This window comes from Sabethes cyaneus, chromosome 3 (genome assembly GCF_943734655.1).
Source record: "Sabethes cyaneus chromosome 3, idSabCyanKW18_F2, whole genome shotgun sequence".
NCBI lineage: Eukaryota > Metazoa > Arthropoda > Insecta > Diptera > Culicidae > Sabethes > Sabethes cyaneus.
The window spans coordinates 72387788-72410692 of record NC_071355.1 but is presented as its reverse complement, the minus strand read 5'-3'; the positions used below and the strand labels follow the sequence as shown (position 1 = coordinate 72410692).

Below are 22905 nucleotides of genomic sequence, written 5' to 3'. Positions count from 1 at the left end.
TTTTCGCATCTTTGTGTGACTTCTTCTAAGGCATTTGTGCAGCAGTAGGAAAAATGCAGTAGATTGGCAGGTTGGCCGGCTTGGGTATTAACTTGATTCTGCCTAATTCGGTACGAGAGTGTGGCGAGTTAAAACGGGCTTTCGGGTGGTTGAAAAGGTCCGAAAGTTATGGCTACAAGTTTGTGGTTAGTGTTCTCTCAAAAGAACAACAGGCGTGAGATTAGAACGGGGTGAAAGCTAACATACTATTCAATTTTGATGTAATAATTTCTATTTATTCTACATGTAGGTATGGCACATTTATGAATTAATAGAGCATTGTTCGTGAAAATGTTCTTGCTTTCGTCAGTGACTGACTGCTGCCGAGGAATGTGATTCGACCCCCCGTTAGGAAGTCTTTCTGAGAATTTGATTTAATTTGCAAGTTGTAAAAGAGATAACTGAAAGCAATTAACTATTGAACCACATTTTTGGTCATTCGTGGGAAGTTTGACGTTCAGAAATTTTCGTTTATAGATTTCAAATTATTTGAGACACTTTCCTCGGCAGGGCCGTGGTCCTTAAAGCGGTTGGAGATTTCGGTTCTCGTTTCGTTCACTTTGATCGGTTTGCAGAAGTGGCCTCACTGCTTTTCTCACGGCAGTGCGAATATATAATATTTGTATAAAAACGCTAAATAAGTTATCAATGACTAGATTGAATAGAATTTGATTGTTTTTCTTTCTTCGCTTTAATGCATGGACCTAGAGAATACGCTTAGAGGCAGTTGCTGTTTTCTTTTGCAATCTCACTGTGTAGTTTTTTTTCTGTTGACCGGTGAAATTTTATAAAGATCTTTAGATTGTGTATATTTCCACTAAATACCTGATAAACTTTTATTCTACGCTTGCCCATGTGACTTAGACTAGGTAGTAAACATTGATAATATTGTCACCGTGTTTGTGCTTAGTCGCTTACAACTTTGATTCAACCTCATCTGAAAAGTACTTATTTTTCGTATGCATACAATCTCTAGTTTTTTTTAGCAGCCGAAAATGTATGACTCATGCACAGTTGCATTTCACTGCACTACTTCTACGTATATGTCGACTACAGATCGCTGTTGAACGGTTTCTCCCATCGTCAATAGATTACACTTTCATTTGCTCTCTGATATATTTATAAAATATAATACATTGCTGGTATCTTATAAGATAGAGTAATTATTGTTCAATGTTCTACTTTCATTTTCTCCTGTCTCCTTATACTACTAAGTTTTTACATAAAATCTACTATCAAGACAGTCCTGTTGTGTAGCGATAAAAATCCTATTGCTTCGAGTATCTTTTAAAAAGTCGGTATTTGCTTTTGAGCTTAGATCTGGTAATTTATACTATGCTTGCATAACTGTTACATGTGCGTATGTGCTGCACTCATCAGTCTCCCCTATTTCGTACGATTTTGTTTTGATTAAAATCCTTCTTTTCTGATAACGAATATTAACTTTATTCCACGAGTTTTGCAATCATATTTGTGCAATGAATCCAAATTCTGCATCTAGATTTTAATGAGGTTTTTGATTTCCTTTACAATATGACAGCTGATATAGTACATAATTATGCCAACCAAAATATTTGCAGAGGCGCCAAATGAAACGATTTATGTCTAAGTATACATATCCCATTTACGGCTTTAAAACATGTTTTATCGATCATAAAGAAAAGTTTTAATAACTTTAGAGGCAAATAAAGTACCTAGTCAGTTTATAATTTGCACACTGAATAGTTGTTACTGTTGGTTACAGAAATGAACTTTAGCAATAGAGCTTGAAAACATATTGGGTTAACGCATGTATTAAATAATGGACTGTATTTACGCGATTACACTGCCTCCTGGTGAGGAATCCACTAATGCATCGCCAGTCGTAGCAACCCTGTTGTGTTTAGAAAAAATAGACAGCGAAGATTTGTGGCAGCCGTGGTCAAAACAGTTAAGCAACCACGCTCGATGCTTTGTTCGTACTGGCAGAGCGAAGAGCGGATATCGTTAGGCATTTGCGACAGCGTCAAACGGAATCCGGTGTACGGCTGTCTGACGGTGCTGCACAACCGTAAAGCAATGTTGAGAATCGAACGAGAAGTCAACCATGCCTGCTCACACGCGAAAGACTATGAGAACCATAGCGTTCAACGCTTAGGCCGCACACGCAGGCGGTGCTGTGTGCAGATATTCTGCTACCCACACACTCGCGCACGCACATCGTCTTCCTGCATAGCTTATTCGCGTGTCAAAAAACTCGTGAGGAATCAGCTGTCCGTGAGGCTGGTGGCGCACTGGGATACAAATTTTACATTACTTTTTCATTTCTTCTTCATCTTCGCCCTCGAATCTACTCACGGGCGGGAGTGCGAGCCATCGCGACTAATCGGTATCACCAGGTCGGGCTGCAACGACGAACGGCGAGCAACGACTATAGCTGTAGCTAAACACACAGTCGCAAAAACTTGCTGGACAGAATGAGACGGGTTTTATGGGGCCTGTGCTACTACAGTTCAAATTTTTATCCTCCATCAAAATTTAATCCTCTAGGGATGCCGGGAATACAATATACCCACACATCATATTTTCGTGGATTTCAAGGCAGCATACAATACAGTCGAGCGTGAACATCTAAGGAAGATAATGTACGAGTACGGTTTTCCGGACACACTGACGTGGCCAATCAAAGCTGCGCTTGGGTGAGTGATGTGCTACGTGCGTGTTTCGGGGGCACATTATAGTTCCATCGCATCGCGCAAAGGGTTGCGACAAGGGGATGGACTATCTGGTATATTATTCAACATCGCTATCGAAGGTGTGATCCTGCAAGCGGACATCGAAACAAGAGGAACGATCTTCAGCAAGAGTTGCCAACTCCTAGCCTTTGCAAACGACCTTGGATGGCGTAGGCAATCTACACCAGACTGAAAACGGAGGCTAAGAGGATAGGGTTATAAATCAATGCGTCGAAAACCACATAGAGTGCGGGAGGGTATTTCCAGCACGCTACTAAATTCGGCATACTTGAGCTTTTTTTTGCTGCGCTTTCTCAAATAAAAATTTTGCTGCTATATAACAATATTAAAACGAATGGTGCACTCATAGGCTTTAATGCGTTATAACTATATTCATAAAAATGTAAGTAATTTGCTAAATTTTCTTCAATAAGCATCAAAACCACTGTTTGTCCACTAGCACGTAATTGGGCTGAAAAAAAAAACAGAAGCAATCGCTTACGCGTATCCGTTCTTGATTATGGTTTGGAAAGCACACAATTATGATCATATTTACTTAGTCTAGAAACTAAACAGCTGTGAATATGGTATCACAGAACAATTCTACTTCTTTTTATCACGAAAGAGCACAAACATTCCCTGGTGCTAGTGTATATGAACGATTCAATGATACACTAGTGCCAGCAGCAAGCCAGTTATCTTCAATGATCCGGGATGTAGGCAATACCGATACGTTATCCATCAGTCTCTCTTTTGATCTGTTTTTGAAAACCAGTAATTCCTGTGCAGACCAAAATGCACGTTGATATTCAGTAAATATTATCCTATCAACTGGTATGAAAATTTGTCTCGAAAAAATATAGTTTCAACATAATTCCTGAATGTTGTTCAGGCTACCGCTTAATGGGCTGAAAATACCCTTTCGTACCCTATATGAGAAGAAGAGCCTCCAGAGAAAGCAATGGACAGTGACTGTTGACGGCGGTAGTTGATGAGTTTATATATTTGGGATTTCTAGTCACCATCAACAATAACACGAGCAAAAAGCTTCAACGATGCATTCACGCTGGAAATCGGGCCTACTTTACCCTCCGCAAGACACTTTGGACAAGGAGTATACGTTGACGCACAAAGCTGACGATGTACAAAATGCTAAGCAATGCGAATAGTATAGGGCCTTTCTATTTGGTAGAGACTGTACTCAAGTGATATCAAATTCGAGCAGTTTTCGTGATATTTTAATATTTGAACCACGTGTATTTCGACATTTTAAAAAATTGGTAAGCTATACCGACATTTGTAGTTCAATTATGTGAGCATATTTTAGGCGAGTGAGCAACATTTGGCACGAAATCAGGAAAGCAAATTAATATGAATAAAGAGAGTGAATTTAAAGTGAGATGCGTTGAACAGGCAAAGTCCATTCAACGTGGGTGCCAGTTTTGGGCCTGAAAGGTCACTATACGATACGAAATGACCGAGATCGCTGTTTGGCAAGCCGTTCGGACCAAGCCACCAAGCTACTTCAGGGGACGTATTTACCCCGTCGGTCGGCCCTATTTAACCGACCTGCGGAGTGGCCATCTAGGACAGATCCGGTTCGGGTGTAATTCATCCTGTCCGAGAGCGCCTCTTCTATGGGACCATCTTCTACCTTTGGACCACGTGTCATCTTTAAGTGGGAACTTCAAGCTGGCCAGCAAACTGTAAGCCCGTTAAAATTCGCACATACTAACCAACAGCTCTAAGTCACCGTACATAACTCTGAAAAGCTAGAACTTGATTCGCGACAAAAGTTTTAAGTTGAGACGCAGTAAAAGAGTCAGAATATTAACACTCGTAGTTTTCGAAGTATGGAGGGGAAGGATTAACCACGAAAGATACGTTGGGCCCAATAAAATATGTTGTTAAAATGCTGGACAACTATTCTGCAATCATGATGTTCTTATCTCGATAAAACACGATGAAGAGGGGAGCTGCGAGTGAAGTGGCGGGGTTAGGTGAAGCAAGATCTGGCGAGCATTGAGTGCCCATGTAACTGATGATTAGCGACCAGGTCTTGTTATATTATGCAGACGTCAGGTAAATAGCCCCGAAAAGAAAAGTTTTATTATAGTTTAATTAATAGTCAGATGCTACTGCAAACGCTATTGTTTTATGACTTGTCTTGACTTATATTAGTGAAAAACTACAAAAAAAAGATTTTAACAGTGGTAAATATCACCATTTTGCTAATTGCGACACTACACGGTTAGAAGTTCTCTCTCCAAAATGAGAAACATGACTTATGATTTCCAGATTATGACTTATGTTTTGTGAAAATACACAATGAATAACCCGGGAAAAAATAACCGTAGCACGAAGGATACAGTAGGATACAATAAACAGTAAAAACAATAAAATTTATAGTCAGAAAAGATAACGAAACCATCAAACTTATTGTAGTTCATCATAACTTTCGTGGTTTTGAGAGATTCTACCATGAAAATGGCAGATTGTAAGTATCTTAACAATAAAAACAATATTTTTTCGTTAACAAAAATTTTCATTTACAGTACTTTTACTGTAATTGTAATTTTTTTAAGCGAAGAAACAAAATATAATTAATATTTTGTTTCTTCGCATAAAAACGCGCTACTGCTGCGGCAGTAAATTTGTGATGAAATATGGAAACAAAACAAACAAACAAACAAACAAAAATATGAATAAAATTTAAATTTGAAGCAGTTTTCAGTAAATTTATTATAAATTTACAAGACCGTGTCGTTTGTAGTTTGTTTCATAGCAAATTTTGGAAATAACACAATAATTATATGAACATTGTGAACCTTGCTACAAATAATTGGTTGTTCTATTCAGGTGGTCTTAAAATGAAAATCGAATCCTTTGATTTTTTTGAAAATTTGATAAAAAAATTTTTACTCCATTTGAAAGCCCCATTTTTTAACCCATTCTTTACAGAACCGGGCTATTTGATACTTGTTTCATGGCAAATATATTAAATATTCCATGATATAGATCTCAAGGTTTGGTCAAAATTCAACTTTTTTAACCTGTTAGACCCCTTGGCGAACGAGAGGTCTACTATTAAAGTCGTGTATGGAGCATTCGTAGAATTAGTTATTATCTGCAATATTGATAAAGAAAGTAATGTTTTATCTTTTATATTTTCGGCGCTATACGGCTGCTACCTTGTTGGTAGCAAAAAGAGCGCTTTTTTTTGCTGCCAACGGCATTGCAGCCCTATGGCGCCGTAAATACAGAAGATAAAACATTACACTCAAGTCTTTTTTATACGGTTTGTTTTTTTCGATTACTCAAGAACGGGGCAACTTAGGGACCATTTACAAACTATGTAACGAATGTTGGGCCGCTCCCAAATGTATTGAGAAACAATTGAATGGTCCCTAGGTTGTCCCGTTCTTGATAATCAAAAAAACAAACCGTGTAAAAAAAGTACTTGAGTGTGCTTTCTTCAGTAATGTTATAGACAATTACTTGTTCTGCAAATGTCCCATATACTACTTTTTCAAATTTTGCTTGGCTGAGGTGCAGTAATCAAAAGAGCAAAATCGAAGCGAAAAGAGCATGCCAAGTCTGGTTGCCACAACTGAATTGTAACAACTGTGCTACCCAAGTAACAATTTCAGGCTGATCAAACGCTTTTAAAGCTGATTTTATTCAACCTGTGGCTGATCTATGGTTTGGGTTTAGAAATGAAAACCTTTTTTCAGCTCTTAAACATCTAAATCTGGTGATTTTATCAAGCTTCAGGCTAATTAATAGCTGCTTTCGAAGCTGCAATGAAGCTTGAGAGAAACTTTTTTGCACTTTTAAATAGCCAATTTGCGTAATGCTGTCAATTCTATTTTTAGAACGAGAAATAGTTTTGCAATCTGCTTTTCCAGTCGCTTAATCAACGCTTCATCAACCTTTATGCAGCCAAAAAAAATCTTTTTTTAAATTTAAAAAAATTGAACGCGTCATTTTTATTTCGCCGTAAGCGCGATGTATTTTTAGTTTCGAATAACTTTAATTCGTACAAGTAAGCTGGCTAATTAAAAATGCATGTCTTTTTTTCGGGAATTGAACCAGCCATCTTTTGATCCTTAAGCACTCACCGTATGATCCGCCCTATTTGCATCTGCAGAACAGACAGTGAGAATATCTTTACACCTGAAGCCTAGCCCGTGTAGCGTGAAGCAGTCGATAATGTCGATAACTGACAAACTTTTGCTGCCAGCCGAATTGCGAAATTCTATGATCTGACAGTATGTGTGCTGTGAGCTGAAAGAAAACTGGGTAGAAGTTTTTAAAGCCACTTTAACACCCTTAAGCAGCCTTAAACTAGTTTGAAAGCTGTGAGCCTAATGAAAGCTTCCACTTTACACTTTAATACCTTTAAGCAGCCTTAAAACGGTTTGATGTTTATGGCTGTTTAGAAGCAGATTGTTTAGCAGAAAAACCCGCTATTAAGCTTGTTTATCAGCTGTTGGGAGAGAACTGGTTTGAAGAACTTAAAGTAGCTTAAACATCGCTTATTTAAACACCATTTTAGTGCTTACTTTATGCAGCTTTGATCGCCTTACACCAACTCGTAAACAGCCATTGCTCTTGCAATTCAGCTACCATTGTTAGTTGGGTAAGAACTGTCACTGTGAACCGGTCTAGCTTGATTGAACGAAACAGGGGAAATATTTATTTGCGATGAAATTTCAAATCCCTTACAAGCCCAAGCATGCTGACTTGATTTAAATGGTACTATTCGAAATTTATGCTTCAAAAATAATAAGAAGAAAACGAAAACAATTAATCTTTCACTGAGCTGACTTCTCTCTCTATGTTTATGTGCTCTATGTTTATATGCCATATCGTGTAAACATGTAATTGACTATAGAAAATTCGCAGTTAGGTAGGTTCTCAGAACTTTATTACGGGTTTGGAAGTAATTGTTGTACTTAAAATTGTTTCAAAAGGATACTTATGAATAAAATAGAATCACCATATAATTCTATTCATAACCAGCGTAATGACAGCGTAGCGAAGCAATTCCAATAACATTTTATTGCAATACATAAAATGGCAGCAACAAGACATTCGAGATGTTGGGTTTTAAGAATAAGCTCATTAGGGTTTTATAAACAGTTTAATACATAAGTGTTCGAAGTGAGTTGTTCTTGCTATCACGTATGTCTAGCGTAGAGCGTAGGTGAAGTTTATTACCACAATAAAGCCTATATAAGGTTTAAAGCAAAATAAGCAAAATGTTTGCCACTGCCAAGCATTACGTTTAGCAATGTGAGAGATGATCGCTAGTGGTTTAACGAACAGGAATTCCAAGCTGTACTCATAAGACTTATAGTTTAGTATTTGTTTTGTTTGGATATTTGTTATATGAAAAGTAAACAAATCGGCACCAACTTTTCAAAAGGGCTAATCTGCAAGATGTAAACAAACCGAGTGAGGGTTGTCTTTTACTGGACTAGCAAAGGGAAAGAAACCCCCACTCGGTTTGTTTACATTTTGCAGATTGGCCCTTTTGAAAAGTTGGTGCCGAAATAATATCGTAAATACAAGCCCAAATTGCCTCAATTCGGATAAAAATGTAAAATTGCAATGTAAAATGTAAATTTGGATAATTTCACTAAATAAACCGTTTCATCTGACACCGAATTTTTTTTCCTTACTTTTACAATGTAATGTATAACATAGTATAATGGCCTATCTTTCCACCAGAATTGACTATTGTGTTGTTTTATTGCATTATTCTTCCAACTATTAGAATCTGTTATTCTTTTGTTTATGTTTTTCTTGTTTGCTACAGCGGACTGACCTAAATAATAAATTAAATAACAGTTAAGCATCGTCTTGCATTAACTAAAATACTTTCGATTCTGTTGATAAATAAGGTCTAGTATGTACAATAGGCTATACGCATATTTCCCAATAGCTCTGCCTTAGAGATTTACTGTACAACACAGAACGCAACGAAGGTTGTATTAAATAGCTTAGTTTCTAGTAATATCGTCATGGAAATACTAATTTCGAATACCGTCTCTTCGCCGCAGTACGGCTTTGTCCGGAGGAAAACCAAAAAGTGTGAGATTTTTATTTTCGATGATGACATAACCTCAAGCATTGTACCGTTACCTAACGATACTCGCGGGAGCATTCAATTCCTAACATTCTTCCCCTCATATATACACATATACACACACACGCATACAAACACCGTCATAACCGTATCTCGTAAAAACACGTTATTAAGTACATATTCATAAAACGACATTGTCAACAAACGAAACATTTTACCTGAGCTGATTGCATTGCTTACAGTAATCTGGTCATTGGAGGGTACCCCCCTTCTCTTCACTGGTCAATAATTGTCTTTTCGATATTGTTCACAGTTAGCAACTTGACGTTTTAAAAATAATCAGTCTATCAAAATTTCGAATGGTATTCCGCCGAAAGCGGGCTGAAGAGGGATGTAAGGAATAGTAGGAGGCTTGCGATCATAGATATAGCAGATGAGTAGCGCTGGCCGTGGTAACGCTGGAAGCGATGAGTATCGAGCAGAGGCTTAGTAAGCTATACGTTACGTGAAACCGGCCGCTAGAGCAAGCGTGACCAGTCACAACGGGAACAGTGCCAGTAGTGGTAGCAGTAGTAGCAGTAGCAGCACCAGCGACCCCAGGGAAACCGTGAGTTGCGCAATTGCTGACCCCTACGGACTGCGGTTCGTGCCAGGGAGAAGCGGTCGGATTTGCTAGTGGAAGGGATCCTGGAAGTGAAGAAAAAAGAGCAAAGAGACCCCCCACACCGCGCGCAGGCCATGGGTGGGAGCAGAGGGACACAGTGCTCGATAAGTGAGCGGGTTTTTGGTGATAACGCAGCAGCGGTCAGTTAGCGGTAGTACAAGAAGACCGGGAACTCCTTTCTTTGGATGCTGGCAAGGGTTCGGAGTTTCCTGGTTAAATCGTCGAGAAGAAAAACACACATGCAATTAGGTACTCACACACAGGATGCAAATCAACGGATACGGATGCAATAGAAAATGAACACGCATTTGATGGAATCGGTGAATACAACAACGCAGTAAGTCACTAAACAACAGAAATTTAGAATGAAGTTATTATTGGAGCTAAAGAGCAGCCCTGAAGTCATGCAGTAAAGATGGTTAGTTAGAGTACAAACAGTTATTTTAACAGTCGATTTTAGATCTATTACAAAAACATACGATTACCTACGAATGGTCGAAATAACAAATGGTATAATAGATCTTATGGCCGAGTCACAAATTGCTGAATTACAAATGGTGTAAACACGAATGGCACGAGTTAGCTTAACTAGTTTCGTCGAAAAACCATGTTCTGGTAGTATTTTCCACAGCTCAATTCGTTTGATTGAATCGCACACCGCCTTAAAGTCCATAAACATATGAATCTGCAACTTGTATTCCCGGAACTTGTCCAGTAACTGAAGCAAGGCGTACATTAACCAGCTTGGTACTCGCCGAGGAAGGACTCCACTGACGATCTCAGTCTACAGAACAGCATAAGGGAGAGCATTGTACAGGCAGAATTGGGCAGTGTTATGCTTCGACAGTTTTTACACTTGAGTTGACGTCTTTTTTTTAAATAGCGGTAAATGAGGCCATTGTACCAGTCCTCCGGCATTTGTTATTCTACCCAGATCCTGGCAATCATTCAGCGGATTGTTTCGTTTAGCCGCTCGTTACCCGCATTTAGAAGAGCAGCCTGGATACCGTCCTTCCCAGGAGCTCCAACCGTTTTTAAGCTCACTGATTGCCTTTATAACCTCCTCATGTGCGGGTGGCTCCGCAGTTTGGCTATCGCTCACTATTCTTATCCTGTTTCTGCTAATATCCGTGTTTAGCTCTGCATTTAACAGCGTATGGAAGTGCTCAGTTCACCTGACCGCTACCATCGTTTTGTCAGTAAGGAGATCTTTTCAGTTTTACTTGTCTTTGACTTTGCCGCAGTACAACGTAAATAATTTTTTATTAAAGGTGGAGAAGCGTTTGATGAGGAAGAATGGTAGACAGGATGATATTGCGAAACTTCGATGTGGGGTCAAAAATATATTGCGTAGTTCAATTACTGAGTGGGACTCTAACCCACGCTCTCTCGGTTTGCGCCCAAGTGTTTTGACAATCAAAATATCAGTACAAGGCACCCTATCTTAGATAATCTCACATCTAGTTTAGATCATTTCGTACGCACACACCATAGCTTTGTCTAAGTCAAATTCCGTTGGAATGACGTGCCAAAACTTTGCTTAGCCAGGTTATTTTGCATGAAATGCTGGAAAGGTAAACACTGATTTTCGGCGGTACCTGTCTCCAAACAGACCGTATTGCAAGGGGTTTCTAGCAAAATATTGACCACCATCTTGGTGGATTGAAAAAATGGCGTCAAACATTTATTTTCGATTACTAACAGTCAAATGCAGTCAAATATTTAGTTGCATGTTTTGTTCCAAAACACTAGAATGTGTAATTATGTTGTTTACACATTATTTGGGTAGTTGCCGGTAGCGTGTAACTGGGACGTGGAGAAGGTGTTCAATATACAATCGGGAAGTCCGAAGTCGTCAATTCAATAGCCCGATATTAAATAACAAGCGATAAGAAAATTGTATTAAAATAGATACTGCTTCAAGTCCAATTTTAACTTTAATTTCGAGTCCAATTCAATTCAATTTTCAGGTTTCTATTTATTTATTTATTTAGTCGTCAAATCATAGTAGACCTTTTACATTAGTTATTATATTACGATTTGGAGTTTAAATTTAGGTCAATTTTCATATTCAATCACAAGATTTTTAAGTCCAGTTTCAATGTCCCATTTTAAAGCCAATTCCTATTTAGTTTCAATTTCATCTTCGATTTTAGATCCAATTTCATGTGCAATTTAATGTCCCATTTTAAGACCAGATACAATTCTAATTTCAATTGCAATTTGAAAGTAAATAGAGCTCTAGTCTATTTGTATTTCTATTCCACTACTGATTTTAATTCCAATTTCATGTCCAATTTCTAGCCTAATTTCAAATTAAATTTCAATTAAAGTTCAATCTCAGGGGTCCAATTTAAGTACGATTTCATGTGCAATAATCCATATTAAGTTCAATTTCGAGGAAATTCAATATTTCAAGGTCAATTTGAGTTTAATTTTAAGTCCAATCCAATGTCCGATTTGAAGTTCAATTTCAACTTCTCTATCCTTCGCTAAAAAATTCGCTATCCTGCGATTACTTGATAATTTTTTGTCCAAAACTTGCTTCTGATAGGTCGGTGCGCCATCTTCTGTTTAGGTCTGGACACGCCGGTAAGAAAGTATTGGAATTGGTTGACAGGCTCTCGCCTAAATAAGATCGATGATCGGTCGGGCAGATGACGGATTGCAGGATTTCACATTGGCGATCTATTGCCCATTGCCATTGCTCATTCGGTGTGAGCTTTTAGCTAAAATCTGAGGTAAGAAAAATGAAATATATTTTGTAGTGTAATATATTGGCCTTTTGGGAGGAATTCCGAGCGACAGTGCGAATTTGCATCGGCTCTTACTTGTTTTGTGAAGTTGTGCGCACTATCAGTTCTTTAGGTAGCGCTTGTTAGAAAATTTGGTGGCAGCATTGTTGCTGGGTGCAACAGTGTTGTGTTTAGGATCAGTGTTACAAATTAGGATTGAGAGAGTGAGAGTCCATGGTCAAACCATGGCTATTGAGGTTCAGTTGGGAGAAGTTTAACGCGAACATTTGTTAGAGTCGAGTCGGGAAATCTGGGCCGTATTTAGGAGTCGTTTCCTCACTTCTCGGTCGAAGGCTGTCATTCTCCAGTCGCGTCTGGACACCCGCTGTTCTAGCATCCTCGTCAACAGTGCTCATCCAACGTGTACGGGGTCTGCCCCAAAGTCAACGGCTTCTGTCGAGTTCTCTACTGAATATTATTTTCACTGGTCCCTCATCCGGCATCCTTGTTACGAGAGCAGCCCACTGTAGCCTGCTTTGTTTTATTCGCTTCGCAATATCCGCATCTTTGTATACTTGGTTAATTTTGTGGTTCATGCGCCATCTTCTAATATGTCATTAAGAATTGATCGCAGGATCTTACGCTTAATACACCGAGAGCTCGTCGGTCGCACTCTTTCAACGTCAAACGCTTCGTGGCCGTGGAGTACCATCGGGAGAATTAGCATCTTATAGAGCGCGAGTTTCGTACGGAGTTGCAGGCTACGGGACCTCAGCTGGCTACGCAATTCGTAGAAGTCCCTGTTGGCAGCCGCTATCCGCTTTTTTACTTGACGGCTCACCATCGTTGTCTCATGTCTCTAACGTACACTTCAAAAGTATCGCTACCGCAGTTCCAACACCCGAATGTGCACCTATTGGTTTTTTGGGCGTATGAGACATATTTTAGGATAGCTAACAAAAATGATTTGACGACTAGACCAAAAAGGTAAATTATCTATAATTACCCTGGAATAATATCATACATTCAATTGTTCATTTGACGCAAGGGGAGGATGTGGCACCCTGGTATTTATACCTTATTAGAGGATTAGTCTGAAATATGTAATATGTGTTGTTTACACATTATTAAGGTGGTGGCTGGTAGCGTGTAACTGGGACGGGGAGAAAATGTCGGAGTTGGTTGACAGCTTCTTGCGTACATAAAGTCAATGATCAGTCGTGCAGATGGCGAATTACAGGATTTCACACATTAGATGGGAACTGTTATTTGGATTTTATTGCATATAACCTGAATCAATTCGGTTTTTCGGGTAATATTCTCATACTGTCTGTCGATACAGAAGGGTCAAGTCTTAAAGACGCTTCAGCATTTTTGGCTCGAGCGGCACGAGCCGACCCAAGTCTAAAGGTCCCAAGGTTAAAGACGCTTATACCCAAGGCTTTACTGAAGATTAGTTTAGAATTGTTTGATTTTTATACATGCTGGCTACCAATGTCAGACCAATCATTTAGATAATATTGACGAGCTCTTACAAGACGTTACATTAAAGAGAAATGGAATGATTTCAATTAGTTATAGAGTGATACTTGGAATTATCATGAAAATACCATGCGTATTTCTCCATTTAGTGAAATATAGAATATACCTTTTCATCCGTTTAGTGCAATAACTAAGTGTCGAAAAAATCCTTATGTTTTACATTATAACATAATATCAGTAGTTAACTACACTAAGAGGACGGGTTATAATGAGACAGATGCATTATCTTCATTCAAGCTAGCAACCAAACAGCGAGCAAACTGGAAAGAACGGCGAACAGTCGAAGATCCAGCAAACATAGTTGAATCCATCGAACGCAATCGATTAATACTCCTTCCTTAACGGTACCTTTAGCACTTAACAAAACTTCCCGCATGCGTTAGTCACACAAATCGAACCGTTTACGGATAGCAAATTGGCACACACTTTTATACACGATCTACTATATCTATGATCAGAAAAGGCAAGCTAGAATACGAAAGTGATTTGTACAAATGATCAAATGAGCTAACGAAATCAAAACAGCCGGAGAGTTCGGAGGTATCGCTACCGCGTGCTTCTCCGGCAGTAGTACAAATTGTGAAGAAAGATCAAACAGGTTTTAAAAGTCCATATCACCCAAATCATCCTCATCCACAAAGTTCAAAGATTGACCAGCGAGATTAAGATTACCTTCGTCGATGTCATCCTCCTCGATCACTTCGGTTGACCCATGTATCAGATCATCCATGTCCAGCTCGGCTTCCAGCAGTTCGTCATCTGACTGAGAAGTGTCCTCCAGGAGGTTACTCGGCGACGAAGACGCCCACGGTGACTGGGTTGTTGTTGTTGTGTAGGTGGATTTCGTCGTTGATGTCGGAGTCGTTGCTCTTGTTTTTGTTGTTGTTGTTACTGTTGTCGAGGTGCTCGTTGTCCTTCCTTTGCCCCTAACGACTGATGGCACTGAACTACTGCTACTGCTACTACTACTAGTACTACTACTACTACTACTACTACTACTACCACTGTGACTACCGCTACTAATACTACTACTGCTACTAGAATTTTGCAGATGTTTGGTTTTTTTGTTGGCAGCGGGGCCACCACTACCTCCACCAACCGGATTCTTCTTGGGTTTTTTGTTATTTACAATGGGAGTATTTCGGTTGTTTACTTTTTTCACCGGTTTTCTTTTCGGTCCTGCACCTGCCGAAACTACTACATTTGGTACGGTCGCTGGAGTTGTGCTCGCACGATTACTACTACTGCTAGTACTTACACTATTTGCACTATTTGGGTTGTTACTACTACTACTACTACTACTACTACTGCTACCACTACTACTAGGACTAACAACACAGTCGCCATCTTCCGGACTGCACCTTTGACTCTTCGCCTGCCCGGGGGGCTTTCTCCTGCCAGTATTTGTACCAATGCCGCTGGTTTGCGGTCGGAAGCAATGCTCTCCGGCCGGTTCATCGTCCCGACATTTTCGCCGTTTCTTCTTCTTTTTCCTCAGCGTTTCTTTAGTGTCTTTGTCTTTGTTGCCACCGGGCGTCACCGGCGGGCTGGCTTCTTTGGCACCGCCGACGGCGGCAGGCTGACTAGCGACGGCACCCCGAGTCGCACCGCAAGCTGGCCGCGGTCGCATCACCTTTGCCGTAAGGTCCTGCAACGCTCTGCCCGATTCGCAGAGCTGCTTCAGTCCGTGGCGGACATGATTCGCCCCGAATAGTCTCGAGATTAATCGCTCCACGCGATCATGAGCTACCGTTTGGGTGAGGGCTTTCGTGTAGGTGGCCAGCTTGCCCAGCGTTCGGTTGACCGGGATCTGTATTTTGCGCGGTTGGCCGGTTTTGTTCAGGGCCAGATACAGCGTTCGCCGGGCGTTGGAGTGCTGCGTCGAACTGTACGTGTTGTAGTGGTGCTGCTCGATCTGCTCGTTGAAGACACAGTCGTCGGTGAAGTCTTTCTGCAAAGACGAAAGGATAAAGAACATTTAGTTTAGATGGATAATGGTAACAGAATTCATTTAAATTGTTATGTGTACTGTAAAAGTTTTATAAACGAATTGAAGTACGCTTAGCTAAGAAATTTAGATTGCAGTTTTTCGCTGCTGTTAACCGTTACAACGGAGATACAAGTTGACCATTACGGGTTCAATATAATTATCGTTACCACCCGGAACGTTGGGCGGCCGATCTCACTGACTGGCATTAACCGTGAAACCAAGAAGAAGAACTCCGCTACTGTGTGGACCCATAGGCAAGTGAAACATATCAAGCAATCAATCAATCAGTTCGGCCGCTGCTTATCGTATCGTAGGGTGGTTCTCGCGTTACCGGCAACAACCGACGGCAGCAGTACAGTGGCAAGGCAGCAGCAGCGGTGACGGTGTGACGTTGTGCTGGTCATCGTCCACTTGTTAGCGCTGACGCTGACTGTGCGTGATTCGCACTTGCTTGCCCGCCGAGTCTGGCCAATCTTGGTGATTGATGGCGAACACCATGTTGTAGTATCAAGACGAGGCGCCCGTTATGGGCCGATTGATTCGCGACTTCGCCTTTCCGCGATGTCGCCCAAGAAGCCCAATAAATCATTCAATCAGCCAACAAGTGGGACGTATATTTGACACTGGTACAATTGAAACCGCTCATTCTGTTCATTTTTTTTCGCAATTTAGTTAACTTTACGATAGCGGCACTGAATGGTTGAACCATTTTCAGCCGAGCAGCGGTGCTTTTTGCAATCAATCGCGAATCAGTATCCCAACTGCAGAAAACATATCTAATCCGATTATTGCGAAACAGCACGCCGTCCATGCCAGACGACCGAAGCGAACTGACCGGTCAGTGAACTCGGCGCGTGGAAAAGTAAACTCAAACGCTTTTCTAGCAACTCGATCACGAGGGAAACCAGCCGGTGTGAAACGCGATTTTTTCGCGAACTAGTTCAATGCTCCCGAATGCTTTACCATGCCGTACACATAAGTCTCGCCTCAGCCAATGGGGTGCTAGAACTTAATTAGAAGAATAAACATGCTCAAACACTGAACCGCCGATAATGACTAAGCCAAACATTTGCTATCTATCTTCCATTCTGTGTTAGTCATTTTTCAAAACACTAGTTTATATACAATCCAACCGTGGTGTGGAGGGACTTCCTCAGAAAGGACCACCGCATGATGAATGGACCTAACGATGAGAGTATTCAGTCCCTGGTATACCAGGGAATATGTTGTTGCGTAAGGTTGACCGTCATCAACATGTGCGAAATTATAGATACCAACACACAAGTCCAGGAGTCCGTCTGACTTTGCAAATATTTTGAGAAAGATGAAGTGTTTAATAATGGCTTTTCACAGTCCTCTGTGGATTTTGATAGTGGATCGTTAAAATCGGTCTGAAGATTGTACTGAACAACCATTGTGACTGACCGGGTAATGTCGGGATATTCCCCATATTTTTATCCATTTTATTTCGAGTTATATGAACTCTGGTAAGAGTGACATCAAAGTGTATCAAACGACAAAAAAACCAAATGTCAAAACAACAAGACATTGAACTTTATATTATCGTACATTTTTGGGGTTTGCTTTCGTTCGTCACACTTTTTCGTAGGAAATATTTAAAGCGAGGAAGGTCATTCAATTGCTTTTAGGGTAAAAGAGAGTGATGTTGGTATTTTGCTTTTTTCGGCTTACTTTCTGCTGTTCCCATCATACATGAATAAAAAGTATGCCATTAGCTCTGTTATGATGATAATAAAGCTACATGTATGTCACATGATAACGCTTTTATTATTTTATTTATTGATTAGGCTTTACGACCTAAATTTCGCTAATTACTCGCATATTTGCCACCAGATCTCTCCCAGCCTACCCATCTCGGTCATTTTGTTCCTACCGGATTTGAAGCGAATACTATCTTTTCACGCTTAATTTTTACTCTCTAACAAATCTCCAGAAATGTATAAAGTGCCTACGCATCATATTTTTGTGCATTTCATGGCAGCATAAGATACAGTCGAGCGCGAACAGCTTTGACAGATAATGCACGAGTACGGTTTTCTGAACCAACTGATCCGACTGATCAAAGCTACACTGGAACGAGTGATGTGATACGTGCGCGTTTCGGGGGCACTCTCGAATCCTTTCGAACCGCGCAGAGGGTTGCAGTAAGGAGTTGGACACATACAGGACAGATTCACCATCGCTATTGAAGGTGCGATCCGGCGAGTGGGCATCGAAAAGAGAGCAAAAGTAATATTTTTTTGAAACGATGATTCTACAATTGATGAAGGGACGGTAAGTGAAAGTAATGAAGAAGGATTTTTTGAGAAAAGGTGGGGAAGAGTGGAAAGGAAGGGGGGGGGGGGGGGGGGGGTAATAGGTAGCTACGCTTAACAAGTTGTCGTTGTGACTCCTATCTTTTGTCCAATGCTGGAAGGTACATGGGTCGAACCAAGCTATAATCCGAGATTATAACCGGATTTGAACCCACAAAAAGTAGCCAACTCCCAGCCTTCACAAACGACCTCGACGTCATTACTTGAAACCTTGGAATGACGGAGGCAATCTATACCAGACTCAAAACGGAGGCTAAGAGGATTGGATTACATATCAATGCATCGAAAACTAAATGTATGGTAGGAAGAGGCTCCAGAGAAAACAATTATTGACGGCGATGAAGTGGAAGTGGTTAATAAGTCCGTATATTTGGGATCTATGGTCACCACCGACAATAATATGAGTAAGAAGATTCAACGACGCATTCAAGCTGGAAGTCGAACCTACTTTTCCCTCCACAAGACTCATTGATCAATGTGCAAACGCCGCTGGACAAAACGCTAATCAGATCGGTAGTCCTCTACGGACTTGGGATAGTAACTCTGCTTACTGATAGCGGAGAGCGGCGTAGGCGTATGAACCACGAGCTACTATTTACAGAGATTCCCACCGTACATCTGTCGACAGCTGGGAGACTACGGTGAGCCGGTTATGTCGCAAGGATGCCGGACGACTGGCTGATAAACAGCTTGGTAATGCGTACAATCGGTGCCTTGTGCACTGGACATAAAATAGACCCCACAGTGGTCCACAGCCTCTTATCTAGCAACCCCTATCCCTACCTCCTCGTGGTACCAGCCGAGATACGAGCAACCTCGGTGGAGACCGGGTAACCAACCCAGGTGGAAACCAAGGTCGTATGCTGACAGGAGAGAAGGGCTCCTTCGAACTACGTTGGCCCTCCGGCGATACTGTGGGGTTGGTTGTGGGCTTTGCAAGCCTGAACCACTAAAAAAATCAAAGCAATGGACTCCGTAAGTAATAATAATAACTCTAATCGGAACAATCGGCAAAGACCCAGGCGACGAAAACGGACTAACGATTGGAAATTAAGAACATGGAACTGTCGGTCTCTAAATTTCCTCGGAAGTACCCACGTGCTTTCTAAAGAAGTGAAGAACCGCAAGTTCGACATCGTAGCGCTGCAGGAGGTATGCTGGAAAGGAACGATGGTATGTACCTACAGAGATGGTCATAGCATCTACCAGAGCTGAGGCAATACGCACGAGCTGGGCACAGCTTTTATAGTGATGGGCGAGATGCAGAAGCGGGTGATCGGGTGGTGACCGATCAGCCCCCGAAGATGTGCAGATTAAGAATCAAGGGCCGATTCTTCAATATAAGCATAATTAACATGCACAGCCCTCACCTCGGAAGTACCGATGATGACAAAGACGAATTCTACGCGCAGTTCGAGCGTGAATACGACCGCTGCCCAAGACATGATGCCAAAATTATCATCGGGGACTGTAATGCTCAGGTTGGTCAGGAGGAGGAATTCAAACCGGTGATTGGACGGTTCAGCGCCCACCCACAAACGAACGAAAACGGCCTAAGACTTGTCGACTTCGCCGCCTCCAAGAACATGGCCATACGTGGTACCTTCTTCCAGCATAACCTCTACCTTCGGTACACCTGGAGATCACCCAACCAGACAGAATCACAAATCGACCACGTTCTGATAGATGGTCGGCACTTTTCAGACATTATCGACGTCAGAACCTATCCAGGCGCTAACATTGATTCGGATCACTACCTAGTGATGGTAAGGATACGTTAAAAACTATTTGTTGTAAACAACATACGATACGGGGCCCGCCACGGTATAATCTAGCGCGACTGAAGCAACCAGAGGTCGCCGAAAACTACGCGTTATCTCTCGAAACCGCGCTGCCGGAAGAGGGTGAGCTGGATGAAGCCCCTCTTGAGGACTGTTAGAATGCCGTGAAAACAGCCTTTAACAGCGTAGTGAAGAACGTCCTAGGCCGTGTGGCACCGAATTGACGTAACGAATGGTTTGACGAATGGAGGAGAAGAAGCGCCACCAAGAGGAGAAGGAGTGCGAAGAACTCGAAAAGCTGTACCGCTTTCACGACACACGGAAGTTCTATCAAAGACTCAACGGATCTCGCAAAGGCTTCGTGCCGCGGGCCGAAATGTGCAGAGATAAAGATAGAGGTATCTTGACTGACGACCGTGCGGTGATCGAAAGGTGGAAACAGCACTATGATGAACACCTGAATGGCAGGCGGAAGACCATAATAGTGGAGGAGGTGACCACGTTGGTGTAGCAAGCAACGATCGAGTGCAGCAAGCACCCCCATCGATAAGGGAAGTTAAAGAAGCCATCCAGCGGCTGAAGAACAACAAAGCAGCGGGAAAGGATGGCATTGGAGCGGAACTTATTAAAATGGGCCCGGAGAAGTTGGCCGGATGTCTGCAACAACTGATTGTCAAGATTTGGGATACGGAACGACTACCGGAGGGGTGGAAAGACGGGGTTATCTGCCCTATCTACAAGAAAGGTGATAAGCTAGATTGTGAGAAATACCGAGCAATCACTATCCTGAATGCCGCCTACAAAGTGCTGTCTCACAAGTCATCTTTCAGCGACTATCGCCAATAGCTAACAGATTTGTGAAATGTTACCAGGCCGGCTTCATGGAGGGTCGGTCTACAACGGACCAAATCTTCACCCTGCGGCAGATCCTCCAGAAGTGCCGCGAATTCCGAGTCCCCACGCACCACCTGTTCATCGATTTCAAAGCCGCATATGATAGCGTAAACTGACAAGAACTATGGAAAGTTTTGGACGAAAACGGCTTTCCGGGTAAGCTTACTAGACTTATCATGACTACGATGGATGGGATCCAGTGCTGTGTGAGAATCTCGGGTGGATTGTCGGACCCATTCGAATCTCGCAGGGGACTTCGACAAGGAGATGGTCTTTCCTTTTCCTGCCTGCTATTCAACATTGCGCTTGAAGGTGACGAGCGGCGATCGAAATGCGGGGCACGATTTTCAATAAATCCAGTCAATTTATCTGCTTTGCTGACGACGTGGATGCTGTCGGCAGAACATTTGAAGCGGTGGAAGATCAGTACACCAGACTAAAACGCGAGGCAGACAAGATAGGATTGAAGGTAAATACGTCTAAAACGAAGTATATGCAAAGTAGTCAAATCCTCCAACAAAAAAAAGTATATGCTGGCGGCGGCAAAAATTGTTTTCGCATCGAATCCGGTAGGAACAAGACGAAGAGGAGCACAGCGAGCGAGGTGGCAAGACCAGGTGGAGCGAGATCTGGCGAGCACTGGGTGCCCGCGGAACTGGAGATCAGTTGCCATGGACCGAAACAGATGGAGAAATTATACTGCGCAGGCCTTGTCGTAAGACGTTAGACCAATTACGTAAGTAAGTATGCCGGACGACTGTGCAGTGAAATTCGTTCTCTTCAAAAACCCCACCGGCACCAAGAATCGGGGGACCCATCGTGCTAGATGGCTCAATTAGGTTGAAGTCGACTTGCGTGTGTCGAGACGCTCAACGAATTGGCGTCGAGTAGCCCAGGATCGAGTACAGTGGAAAGGAATTTTTGATACGGCAAGAGCCACCTCGGTTCTGTCTGGCTTTGGCCACCTGTGGGATACTGGGTTCACCAAGTTGCGTAAGTTCATGGTTCTTGGCCTACATGCTTCGCTCTTGCGTACACCGCTGAAGATCGTTATTCTTTCGAAAACTCTAGGCATTCGCAGAATTGTCAACGTCTTGTGCAAGATAACATTGTGCGGGGGCTTTTCGACTGCAGTTGCTTGTGAAGCTCATAGAAGCGCGCACAGCAGCAGTTTGACTGACAGCTTCCTACGAAAACGGAAGTGAATCATTCGCGCAGGATAGCAAAACATGGAACTTCACATTGGCAATCTACCGCCAAATTGAACCTTCGGCGTTGTTGAGGCCAGTGCTCGAAAAATTTGACAGCTCAGTATAAATTCAATGCATACAGTTCACCCATGGTAGTATTCTTTTATCTGCTGACCCCACGGATATGACTACTGAGGATGGTAATGGTTGAATAATGCGATTCAGAACTACCGCGAAGTTCCACAGCCTCTTATTCAGCAACTCCTATCTCTACCTCCTCGTGGTACCATCCGGGATACGTTCCTTAGTGGAAATCGGACAACCGGTGGAAACTGGGGTCGAATGCGGACAGAGAAGGGGGCACTCATGCGAAGGCTGAGTGTAAACTCTCTGCCTGCAAGACGGTTCTTGTAGGAGGGTAAGACTACTAAGAACCAAAGCAGAGGGTCCAAAGCCTATAAAGGAGGATGGTTTTAATAGCTGTTACCCATGGCTACTATGTAAAAACTTGAATGGATACACCCTTAATCCAAGGTGTGACGCGACCCGTGCCGAGGGATGAATGGTGGAGAGGGTTCTATAAATTCTCTCGCCGCGACGGAGCCTTTGGAGTACCAGGGCGCCCTCTACAGTAATTTGCCCTTGCTGCATTAAGCCGGTAACTGATGCAGTGTACGATTTCTTACCGTGCATGCTTTCTCTGCCGAAAAACAAAGAAACGAATATTATTTAAACAAAGAAACGAAGAGGATGACTACTGAACTGCTGACTGTGTTTTTCTTTCTCAGTATTCTATCGTTCAAAATAATTCATCAATGAATTGCAGTGCTGAATGATTGCTCGACTAACCTGTCAGTCAGTGAACATAGATGTACAGATGTTTAAAGCTGTTCGATCTTCAATTAATCTTCAGAAATAGCCTTAAC

At 41.9% G+C, this 22905-nt stretch overlaps 1 protein-coding gene across 1 annotated transcript in view; it reads right to left on the bottom strand.

Annotated features, from left to right (window-relative positions):
* Window positions 1–14020: 14020 nt before the first annotated feature.
* LOC128739370 (uncharacterized) overlaps window positions 14021–22905 on the bottom strand; it is a 186587-nt gene continuing 177702 nt past the window's right edge. Inside the window, exon 4 of the mRNA XM_053834854.1 lies at window positions 14021–15739. Coding sequence (XP_053690829.1) covers window positions 14390–15739 — 1350 coding nt within the window. The 3' untranslated portion in view covers window positions 14021–14389. The remainder of the gene's footprint in view (window positions 15740–22905) is intronic.